Raw genomic sequence first — 12962 nt, 5'->3', positions numbered from 1 at the left:
TGTCAAACAGCCCGAACACCCACAAGCCTAGCAGGTGGGTGTTTCGTAGACGTGAGCAGGCATCCATCGTACCAGGAAAATGGAATGCATCAGTGACCACTTCAAACGTGGTACATGATGTAAACGTTCAAGCAAGTGTTGCGACACATTTCACTGGAAATTAAGGTTAGTATAAGCATACAAAACTATTGATGTATTGGCATGCATGCCTTTAAACCATTCCACCAAACGGCGTCCTATCACCCTTGCCTAAAAAGGGCCTACAGGGAAGGTTTGTGGGTTTACTCAATTCTGTGAATGATTTCATTTCTGGACTTTAGCAAAGGAGGAACTTTGATATTCATGACAAAGAAAATGACACCACAGGGAGCAAAAGTTCATCCATGAGTCATGTTGACTAGCAGAATATGCACAGCATATAATCAACTCAGATTTAGACATTGGAAGGCGAACATTCAAGGCGTCATCCACCAACTCCACAACTTATCTCCGATCTCCTCCGGAGCATGATGCATGTTGGGACCCTTCTTGGTGTCCTCGCTGTCCTGGCCGGCACCATGGCTCTTCCACTGCCTCCCGATGACACAAATATAATCCTTGATGATCAGAAGCGTGCAGGGGTAAGAATGTATTTGGTATCTGAGGTTTTATATTTTATGGAGCTGATCATGGAGGACAAATGCTGGAATCATACAATTGACACAGCGATAAACAGGCTAAAGTTGAAATGAAGGGCATTTATTTAGAGTAGGAAAATTATAAATTTATGTGTAAATGCTGAGTGCAGAGGACCTATGGGGGCTTTGGTACGGATAGGTATAGGGAAGCACAGTTTGTCATTGGCTGCCTGATGCAGCAGCGCAATGAAATAGAGCTTTGATTACACGCTATTGTATACGACTGAACACCATATAGGAGTGAATGAAATGGATTAAGCTATTTGAGGTGCATGTCACGCATGCGTGCCGCAGTAGGGGATTTTTTTCTCTGTAGATAAAGAGCTGAAAATATTCCTGAAGGCCATGTTTCGCATAATCCCTGGGGTTCTGCCCGTTAAATATGAGCATCATATGGTACTGCTGTGTGCCAATGCAGGAGAGAGACTGCGTTGTCATCTAGTTATGTGAGTGATGAGAAAATGAGGTTTATCTAAGCCCTGAAAAGCTACAGATGGGTACAAGTTTGCCATTACTTTCTCAGTGTTAGACAATGTGTGAACTGTCTTTTCTCAAGTGTTAGTGTGTGAGCAACGTGGTTATAACTCAGTCAAGGAAATGGCAGATTTAGGCTACCTTCAACAGCAAGAGAGTCCTATTTTTAATTCCCTAATAAGCCTCGCAGAAGATGTCCTTTTTAGGTTAGTGCTTGTGAAATCTCTTGTATTTAATATATCTTAAAAGGAGGGTTTTATTAGTTCCCATTGGCGAATTGCCTTGTTCATACGCTTTTATGTGGAACTTTTTTTGTTAACTTCTACTGGCTGCCGCCATTTACGATACTACTACTGAAGCTGTTCACACTGTTTAAGTGCAACTTACTGTCAAGATAAGATCTCCTCCCACAGAAAAGGCAGACAGCTTCTAACAGTATGTGGAAATGCTTGCTTTCTAGCCTTAGAACGTTTGTGGCATTTCCTATTCGTGCCTCAGTACCTTTCTATGCAGTTTGTAGGCATCGGATTTAATTTTTCAACGTAATCTATTTGGTTACTATGATCAAATTCTATATGTTGTAATAAACATTGTAAGTTAAAAATAGTTAATATACAAGAGCTATGCTATATTTTACTAATAAACAGGCAGTCACAAGTGTAGTTATCTTGCAGACAACAGTCATGAACCGAATGGTGCAGCAGGTACAGTAGCACTGTGCCCAAATGTTGTCATAACTCCTCTAAACACATAATATTGCTATATTTGACTACTAAACAGGCAGTCACAATTGCAGTTTCCGTGCAGTTGAAAGGGACTTGATTAGAATCATGCAGCAGGTGCAGGGCACCGGGGCAAAAAGCTCTAGGGATCCCAGATTATTGCTAAAATGTTAAACTAAACAGGCAGTCACAAGTGCAGTTACATTGCAGACAACAGGGTCATGATTTGAATGGTGCAGCAGGTGAAGTGGCACTGGGGCCAAACGTTGTCATAAGTCCACTAAAAAACAAATATTGCTAGATATTATTACTAAACAGGCACAAGTGCAGTTATTGAGCAATGGCTACGGTCTTGATTTCAATAGTGCAGCAGGTGCAGTGGCACTTGGACCAAAAGCACCAGGCACCCCATTAAACACTGATTATTGCTATATTTTACAACTAAACAGGCAGTCACAAGTGCAGCTATCTTTCAGGCACTAGGGTCATGATTTGAATGGTGCAGCAGGTGCCGTGTCACAGGGCCAAATAGTTGTCAGAACTCCTCTAAACGCCTAATATTGCTATATTTTATTACTAAACAGGCAGTCACAAGTGCAGTTACCTTGCAGACAACTGGGTCATGATTTAAATGGTGCAGCAGGTGCAGTGGCACCATGCCCAAAATGCATTATGACGTCCCCGAAACACCTAATATTGATACATTTTACTACTATACAGTCTTGATTTGAATGGTGCACTAGGTGCAGTGGTACAGGGGCCAATATCTGTAGGTACGCCACTAAACGCAGAATAATACTAAACTTTACTGCTTAATAGATCGGCACAAGTGCTGTTATCTAGCAGGCACTAGGGCTATGATTTCAAGGGTGCTACAGGTGCAGTGGCACTTAGGTCAAAAGTTGTCAGAACTTCTCTAAACACCAAATATTGCTAAATGTAACCACTAAAGAAGCAGTTACAAGTGTAGCTACCTTGCAGGCACTAGGGTCATGATGTCCATTGTGCAGCGGGTGCAGTGACACCGGGGCCCAAAGCTCTAGGAACCCCTCTAAACACCAAATATTGCAATATTTTACTACTAAACAGGCAGTCACATCCGTAGTTTCATTACAGGCACAAGGATCATGATTTGAATTGTGCAACAGGTGTATTGGCACCAGCCAAAAGTTGTCATAACTCCTCTAGACACCAAATATTGCTATATTTTAGTACTAAACAGGCAGTCACAAATGCAGTTATCTTGCAGGCACTATAGGCATGATTTGAATTGTGCAGCAAGTGCAGTGGCACCGGGCCCAAAAGTTGTCAGAACTTCTTCAAACACATAATATTGCTATTATATCAATTCATCATATTATTTCCCTCTTTTATTTAATTTTTCAAAATGTTGCTATTACTTACCCACACTATACCACTAGTAACAGCACAAACAATTACTTTTTTTGTACATGAACAAGGTATAACACTTTAACAGACTTTCTGTGACGTATATTGTACAACTACTTAGGAAGCTACAACTTACAACAAAAACAGCTTATTATTAATCACATAGGTGAAATCTAATGCATTTGCCAATGCTTATTAACTGTTTGCGGTTGTGCTACTGAATATGGACATCCAGAATATCTTGGTACAAGAATATCGAGGAAAAAATATTGAAGGACAAAATATTGAAAGGTAAGTGCACATAGAGAAGCATAGATTTACTATTCCGAACTCCACATCTATGTACCTGTAAGATATATAATGCTAAGGTACATATATGTAGAGTTAGGTAAAGAAAGTCTAGACGTACTCACCAATCAATATTTTATTTTCAATATTTTGTGCTCAATGTGTCCCACTGAAAGTCTGGTGTCAATATTCAGGGTGCGCAAAACACTCTGTGCCAGACCATCATATGTGAGGCTAGCAAAGGTCCCTCAGTCTTGGCTTTTGGTGTCTTTTCCTTTAGTTTGATCAGGGAATCAGGATCAGCTATTTGATATTTGCTTACTTGGGTGTGGTTGCTTGCTTAGTTTTACTACAATGATGGTATAAGCAAATAATGTTTAACTTTAGTCATTTCTCCTACTTTCTCACTCATTACTTTGCTATACTCTGGAACCAAATGCTATCTAATTCCACAGTAATAGACACAGTCTTATTAAAATACACCCTTCCTGTCTCTTGCATCCAGCTGAAGTCACAGTGTCCTTCTTCATAGAGGATGAGACCCTCTTCATCCTCCATGTCACAGGGAGCACCAAAAGTCAAAATGAGTAGCAGTGCGTCACCTACTAGCACTAGACACAACCAAATCGATGTTATACATATTTCTGAATGAGATAAGTGGTATTTCTTTCCCTTTAATGACCAGGGCTTCTAAGCACGACTCAATGTTTTTCTTACTCCCTGGATCTTGATTGGTTGTGCATAAATCCGATGCACATGTACTGTCTTTCCTCAGGGGTGCTTCATAAGCATATTCTGAATGACAGAAGTTTGCTGTGTCTGTATTGAGCACTACCACAATCTGTCTTGTTGTTTTTGGAACCTGCGGCTTCCAGGGTCATTGATCTGCACCAAGGCATTGTTCCTTTGCTGGGTGAGGTACCTTTGAACTTGGTCTTCATCATTCAAAGGCAGCACCAACTAGCAATGCTAAGGTCCCCTGAAGAACTTTAGTGAATGTGAAACATCATATTGTCAGGAAAGTACCTTAGTGAAAATTGACCGATTTTTATGAAAGAAGATGACCTCATGGAAAATTGGTTAGCATTTTACTATTAAAAGATAACTAAAAAGAAAAATGAAGATTGAAGTACAGCACCTACCATGATGCCTTGGAGCCTTACTGAAGCCAGATACCTATGAAAAGTCTGCTACTTTGAGCGCTTTCACAATTTGGGTTTGTATTCTTGATTTAAATGGGCAGAATTAATAGATGTTATATGTGGTCAATTATTTTCCTTCCCTAAAGTGAGTCGTATCTTTTTCAGGGTAAGTTAAACCCACTCAGTAAAATCAGGTGCAAAAACTTCGACCTACAGATGGTGACTCACACTGAAAAATACCATAGGCAAAGATGGAATAAGCCCTTTTGGCATGTATTATTCCCTCTATTCCAGTGGTTTTTCACAGGCTATTTAAAGGGCCTGGGCTTATTTATCAGTACTCCTCCAATGTCAATTATTCAATGGTTCTTTTTAGCAGCAGGAAATTGTAAAGGGTAGCAAAGCTTTCATTAATCACTTTATTATACAGTGTAGCTCATAGCTACACAATAATGCAGGTCCACAACCAATTGAAGGTTAGTCAAGTTTATTACAAATTCAGAAATAGTTGGACATATACGAAGCTCAGCATAAGAGTATAGAAATACAGAGGAAACAAAAGAAATCCAAATCTTCTGAAGAGGTTACCTCGATTCAGCAAGAAAAGAATGACAGGTTCGATAAGTATTATGCAGGTAATTGAGAGGCAAGAGTCAAGGTTCATCTGCACTGGCACTTTGTTGGAGAAAAGCATTTAGTTCTATCTATCCCTACTCCAATTATAAAAGTGAAATCCCTAGTTTAGTATTTAAGCAAATAATTCAAATGAAGAAAGGTGTCAGTGGTTGGAGCCTTCCTAAGAAGTCACTCTACCATTAGATGGGTCAAGCAGCATAAAGTCACAAGCAAGGGAATAGCAAGTTAGCACTCAGGTGCTTTCTGTCGGAAGTCTAGATGGAAAATGGGGCATTTGTCCCTCTCTTCAATGCGTCATATATTCAAAATCGTATTCAGCAAATGTCCCACAATGTTTTTCTCAAACGGATTCTTCACTAGGCTCAACCACAGAATGTTACATGATGTCGGGTCCTTTCACAGTCTTCTCCATGTACTCCCCTTGCAACAACTCGTCCTTGGTCCCTTCTGCTTCTCCTGTGTGAATGCACCTCCTTCCACCTTATCTTCGCCAGGCCGAACTAACTGCAACGTCTTCATTTCTCAACTAGTTAAAGAATCAATAGGCTTTCTTTTCACTAACAGAGCGTTGTCCACCTGAAATTCAAATCATGAAAACTAGCAACATTCTATGAATTCACACAGAAATCTAAGCATTAGTTTCAGAAACGAGAACATTTAAGCAGGCTGCGGATTCAGGCGTACCTACGACTTAGGCTAAAATAACAATGCACCAAATTACTCGTGTCTAAAGTTCTCCTTGTAGACATTTGCATTTTCAATAAAACGTTCACTAAACTATATTAATAAATCCATTTCAATTATATCATTGCCTAATAACATTCAAAATACATTTAATTTGTCAGTGCGTCACATCACTAATGAGCTCTATATAAGTGTGTTACATCGTTTATATGTTTTCTCTACATTTCTATGATCGAAATGTCAAGCTTCACATTGAATCGTGTTAATTTTCGGAAGAACATATTAATTAATTCCCATTTCTTCTAACGTCAAATTTCACCAAAGACAACGATAATATGCAGGTGCATACTACAAGTGATTATATTGCACCCCTAACAGGTACCCCATGTAAGATAAAAATTTCCTGCTTTATCTCGATCAACACAGCGTGTAACCTTGTAGAATTTAAATGGAGCAAACACTCCTGATGAGTGCATATGCTTAAATGGGCACACATTACATTTGCCAATAGCATTCAGGTCTAAATGGCTCCCCCTTTAATGTGTTGTAAAACTATCAGGAAATGTGGCTTTTGTTTATCTTCTCTTTAATGTGAGTTATTCTGAGTTGGGGGGGGAGTCGTGTTGCTGGTTCTTGCACAGCTGAGCAGTTTTCTGTTTCTTTTTCTTTACCTCATTCACACCCTTATGACTCTTCTAAAAGTGTTCTAGTAAACTTGTGCACTACAACAGCACATCAGAAATGTGTGTGTACGCTGTGGTCCCAGATTTAAATCCAAATAAAGCTAGCTCAGCCTTTACTACTTCCAGAGATATAAAATGGTTATGCATGGGCTTAACAATATATATAATAAAAGATAGGTAAAAGTGACTAAAGTGGGTGTGGCATTAGATAAACAAGAGCAAAGCTTAATTTGTCTTTGATGTCACTAAGAACCCCCAGGTGACAAATGTTCCTGTTATTCACCTTTTACACATGTACAACTGTATGTTATGTCTGGCCTCCTAAATCATCTCCCCTTCTTTCAACTGCCTTGCAGGGGCAGAGGATTATTGGGGGTGCGGGTGGCATACACCACATGGTCTCTATTCTCTGTCTTAAATGTAGAAACAAAAATGCTCTCCTGCCACCTACCCCCACCACACGCTGGTCCTCATTTATGAGATTTTGGCATAGGACAGCGCAGCAAGGCACCTTGCAGTGTTGCCCTATGGCAAAGTGATAGGGCAGGAACGCACTGTATTTATGCAATATGGTGCATTCATGTCCTTTCTATCTGCGCTGGCACCGTTTTGGCAGCAGAGCGCCAACATAGGCACCCTCGCACCAACTTGCACCGTGGTGCAAGGGTCATTGCTTTGCATGTAGGGACACCTTCCTGCACAAAAACTTATCTAAGAGGAGTTTTCCTCTTTCTATGTCTGCTGCAGAATGCAGCAGACATAGAAAGAGAAAAGAATGAGGAGGAATAAAGATATTTCTCCTGGTTACGCCTCACCTTTGAAGGCTTACGGATTTGGCACTTCACCAGGTTTACATGAATTTATAAATCAGGGGCAGTATCAAAATCCAAAGTGTTGCATGGGAACACTGACTGCAAATGCCCATGGAACGCCACCCAGTAGCAGAGTAAGGTGACACAGCGATTTGCGCTGCATTGCCTTGTTCCAGATATCTGAGGCCACTCAAAGTCACGCAGGGTGGTTTTGCGTGGCTTCAAATCATTTTATTGAGAGCCCTGCGTCATGCATGTACCACTTTACGAGGTGCAAAAGTAACAGAAGGCTCATATAAATAAGCCCCGCTATGTTTTCCCCTTCCTGGCACTGGACTATTTGTTCTATATCAGAGCAGAGAGCCAGCACCGCACTGGCAGGCTCTCTGAGGGCCCTGTCTGCGGGCCTGAAATCTCTTTATGTCGAGACTACAGCGGGAAACAATTTTTGTTTACCACTGTCGTTACATCATAGTGGTGACTACACAGACACAGAATCTGGTGTTCATACTGGTGGTGCTCAACAAGAGCCGTATAAAACAAATAATTATATTATTATTCACCATGTAGTAATCCATGTGGGGCTGAATTCAATAGATGATCAATATCATGATCCGCGCCAGTACATAGAGACAAAAATGATGAAATTGAAAGCTCTCCACATGAATGTTGAATATATTGGAAGTGATCTCCCCTTTGCTTTTAGGCAATCCCGCCACCAAAGATAGATTTAAATGCCGTATTATTTTTTTACTACACAGTTTATTGATTTTGAAAACCACAAACAGACTGAAAATCTGGCATCACAACACGTACTAGTTGGTCCATGAAGATATAAAGTAATTTTACAGCATATACATCGAAAACATCCACTGCTTAGACCCCAGTTGGAGAGGAATAATTCAACCACATACCCCATATTTTCTTGGGGTTTTGGGGACAACCTCTGGATTTATAAACATATTCTTCCATTCAGTTCATTCCGTGCATCCATTCCTGCAGAGGGCAAGTCTTGGCTGAGCGCCAGTGGCATGCTATGTCGCGTTTGGCGAGTAAGAGTCCCAGACCCACCAGGGTTCTAATGGCCCGTCGGCCCTCCATTCGTCCATCAGCCCCTAAAACTATCATTCTGAAGTTGGCTACAATGTTCCTACCTCGAAGAGGGGATTGAGAGTATGCGGGACCAATATCTCTGTATAACAGGACATGTCCACACTGTGTGGTAAAAGGTACCTGTCTCAGTTTGGCAGGAGAGACAGTTGGGGTGGAGGTCTTGTTTCATTTTGCTGAGCCTAGAGGAACTATAGTATACCTTAGTGGATACCTTAGTAGATAGTAGAGTCTTGTAAAGATCACCAGCATCCTCTGAGCCATTCTTGCCACCACCCTTAAATTCCATACTTAAACATAGTTACATGTCACTTGTAGTTATTGCAGAGCCATGAGAAGCTCATTCACTCCAGGCTTTCTAGTGCATTCTGGGGCTTGCAATTTTGTTAGGCCATCATGTAATCATGAATAGAACTCCTACAATGTCAAATCTTGGGCAGGACTAGTTACTCACAAATATGAGAAAACCTCAAAACTATGGTACTTATAGTTTCAGCAGAATGAGTGAGAAGAGAGTGGACTGGATGTCCTTGTAGTCATGTGGGGAGTGTGATGGAAACCACCCAGGAATGAGCTCATAAACCATCATATCAAAACAAGTGCCCAGTCACATCCCTACCATGTGAGATGCATTTCAGTAGATGGGTGGGCGTCAGCCATCTGGGTGCGGCATGAACAAATGAGTCAACAGTCCTCACATGACCAATGCCATTTTTCATGTATCCAAATAGATACAGCCATTAATATCAAATCACATGCCACATTGATTTGCCTTTAGTCACTATTTGGAGCTAAATACTTTCTATGATTCATTGCATTACCAAGAATGAATAACATCTAAAAGTATCTATTGTTTGTCCCCTCACAAAATTCTAAAAATGCAGGGATTCTTTTACTTTTCAGAGACATTGGCGTGGGGAAATTCATTATTGTCAAGTAACGCATCTTATATGAGCCACCTGTAGGCACCTCTAGACACCTGGTTTTACAAAAAAAAAACATCTTTATGCATTTGGGAACTTGTTGTGTTGTTTTTCCTGTTAGAATGTGTTTAGAAGAAACAAACCTTTTCAAAGGGCCAGTTCAGTAAGACTAGCCCTATCTCTGAGCCCCCTCTGGGAACTGCCATAGCTTCGCCCCAAGCCAGAGACTCGTAGGCCATGTCAGAGCGGCAGAGATAGAGCTATACATGCTGAGATGGCGAATCGTAAGTCTCTTCCTAGTGCAATTCGGCATTAATGGTCCATTGCAAAGCAAAAACGTGAATATAAAAGATGCACGATCCTTTAGCGGCGCCTACTCTGGGATCAGTCTAGAAATGTATCACTTAAGTGAACTTCAAAATACCAGACAGTTTAAAACTACCAAGAGCTGCTTCACATTTTCGGAGCAAGAACAATGGACAGCAGTAGTCATATAATAGTTGAGCTGAAATTTGCCAAAAGACCATCACATCACGAGGCGAATAACCTGGTGCAGGAAAGCAATACATCACATGAGCCCTAGTAAAAGGGGGAGGCCAGCAGACCAAAGGGCACTCTGGCAGGCAGGCTCACAAACTACAATGTTTTTTTACAAATGGAGGTGCACTAAACATAAGATACAAAGTCCAAAATATTTCTCTTTTCTTTTTTTTAACTTTTATTTCATGGATGATAAATATACAACGACAGCCAACGCGTTTCGTTCCTGTATAGACAATTTAACGGAACTTCTTCAGGGCTTGAATTGATAGCAAGACAAGTTCAAAATTTCAATTGGTGATTCAAGAGTGAGGGATGCCTATCTTCTCATACCAGATGTATAAAGGATTCAACTTAACTTTAAATGTAAGTCAACGGTTATTTAGATATAAAAACCATTATTTCATAAATGACGAAATGCCTTTTGTAAATTCGACCATCAGATCTATTTATAATTAAAATCTAAAAGCAACCTATCAGTCTTAAGAAATTCGGATTCACCACTTATTTGTCTTCAAAGATATAGTGTCAAGAATTCCTGTCATACAAGGGAAACACGCCCTTATGTAAACAGGAGAACTGTTACATAACTCAAGGGAAACACGCCCTTATGTAAACAGGAGAGCTGTTACATAACTCAAGGGAAACACGCCCTTATGTAAACAGGAGAGCTGTTACATAACTCAAGGGAAACACGCCCTTATGTAAACAGGAGAGCTGTTACATAACTCAAGGAAAACACGCCCTATAAAGGGAGGAACCGGGAGGTACAAGGCTGTCGGATATTGTGTTTACACCGACGTACCTGCTTCGTGAAGAGCAGTGTTCCGGAGTGGTGCTCCAGTAAGGCAAGAACGGAGGTAGGTCGAGTCGTTACTCCCTGGGCCGTGTCTTGCCCCATCGTCACCTGTGAAGGACCCGGAAGCTCTACCGGTCAACCATTGAGCTTCGCTTTTTGACTCGGCTGAGTCCAAGCGCAGTGGCGCTTTTGCTGGTTGGAGTCGTAACTCCCAGCCCGACCAGAGACACAGGGACTGCCAGCTGTAACGCACACCAGGAGGTGTTTGCCGCGTTACAGACTCGGAAGTCCACAGGATCGATCGAGATAGACCGGATAGACCATGGAATAGCATATCACTGGACTTCGTGGTGGGCCTACCGGTAGACCAGGGGATGACGGCAATACTGGTGGTGGTGGATTACTTGACGAAAATGGGGCACTTCATCCCCTGCAAGAGAGTCCCAACGGCCGTGGAATTGGCGTCACTACTCCTAAAGAATGTGGTACGACTGCATGGATTACCTGGGGTGATCGTGTCGGACCGGGGGTCGCAGTTTACTGCGCAATTCTGGAAGACTTGGTGCACTGCGCTGCATGTTAAGACCGCCCTGTCCACCAGCTACCACCCTCAAACGGACGGCCAAACCGAGCGCCTGAACCAAACGCTCAAACAGTATCTGCGATGTTTTGTGGACCAGGGCAGGGAAGAATGGGTCGACTTGCTATGGGTTGCAGAGATAGCCTATAACAACGCCACTCACAGCTCCACACAGTCATCTCCGTTCTATAGCAACTATGGCCAACATCCCAGGTTCTTGCCATTTCTACATCCGTTGCGGCAGATAGGAAGAGAAGGCCCGGGCCACTGTACCGCACGGGAGACTACGTCTGGATATCCACAAGAAACATGAGGTTTCGAAAGAACAGTGTGTTCCATCCCAAGTACATGGGCCCCTATCGAATTACCAAGTGTATGGGTCCCGTGAACGTGAAGGTGTGCTTGCCCCAGTCATTGCGGATACACCCTGTCTTTCATGTATCATTGCTCAAACCAGCACCCTCCAAGCCGTCTGGGACACCTAGGCCGGTATGCGTGGAGTCGGAGGTGGAGTATGAAGTGTCGGGCATACGGGCGTCCAAATGGCGCAGGGGGAAGCTGTGGTACCTGGTTGCGTGGAAAGGCTATGGCCCGGAGGAGCATTCATGGGAACCGGCTGAAGGGGTTCATGCTCCGCGCTTGGTCTCCTTGTTCCATCGGCGTTTTCCTGCCAGCGCTGGACCCGTGGGGAGCCGCTGAGAGGGAGGATGTACTGTCAAGAATTCCTGTCATACAAGGGAAACACGCCCTTATGTAAACAGGAGAGCTGTTACATAACTCAAGGGAAACACGCCCTTATGTAAACAGGAGAGCTGTTACATAACTCAAGGGAAACACGCCCTTATGTAAACAGGAGAGCTGTTACATAACTCAAGGGAAACACGCCCTTATGTAAACAGGAGAGCTGTTACATAACTCAAGGAAAACACGCCCTATAAAGGGAGGAACCGGGAGGTACAAGGCTGTCGGATATTGTGTTTACACCGACGTACCTGCTTCGTGAAGAGCAGTGTTCCGGAGTGGTGCTCCAGTAAGGCAAGAACGGAGGTAGGTCGAGTCGTTACTCCCTGGGCCGTGTCTTGCCCCATCGTCACCTGTGAAGGACCCGGAAGCTCTACCGGTCAACCATTGAGCTTCGCTTTTTGACTCGGCTGAGTCCAAGCGCAGTGGCGCTTTTGCTGGTTGGAGTCGTAACTCCCAGCCCGACCAGAGACACAGGGACTGCCAGCTGTAACGCACACCAGGAGGTGTTTGCCGCGTTACAGACTCGGAAGTCCACAGGATCGATCGAGCGGCTGCTCTCGGTTCAGTCTTCTTGCTTGTGATTGGGGTATCGGTGACGCATCACCAGGAGGTGACTCCGCGTCCCGGTGCAGTCTGAGGAAGAGGTTGAGCGGCTGCTCCCTTCAGGTAGAGACCCCGGCTGGGTGTTTCCCTGACTCCTCGATTCTCCCCAACACTCTTCGTGCCCCTCACAGCCTACCGATTGGCATTGTCGGCCAT

At 42.9% G+C, this 12962-nt stretch overlaps 1 protein-coding gene across 1 annotated transcript in view; it reads left to right on the top strand.

The window, feature by feature from the left end:
- Nucleotides 1–450: 450 nt before the first annotated feature.
- The window catches only part of LOC146801918 (matrilysin-like), a 155606-nt gene continuing 143094 nt past the window's right edge, over nucleotides 451–12962 (top strand). The window contains exon 1 of the mRNA XM_085624064.1: nucleotides 451–620. Coding sequence (XP_085480190.1) covers nucleotides 507–620 — 114 coding nt within the window. The 5' untranslated portion in view covers nucleotides 451–506. The remainder of the gene's footprint in view (nucleotides 621–12962) is intronic.

This window comes from Triturus cristatus, chromosome 8 (assembly GCF_964204655.1).
Source record: "Triturus cristatus chromosome 8, aTriCri1.1, whole genome shotgun sequence".
NCBI classification, from domain to species: Eukaryota; Metazoa; Chordata; class Amphibia; order Caudata; family Salamandridae; genus Triturus; species Triturus cristatus.
This window is presented reverse-complemented; position numbering and strand designations above follow the sequence as displayed.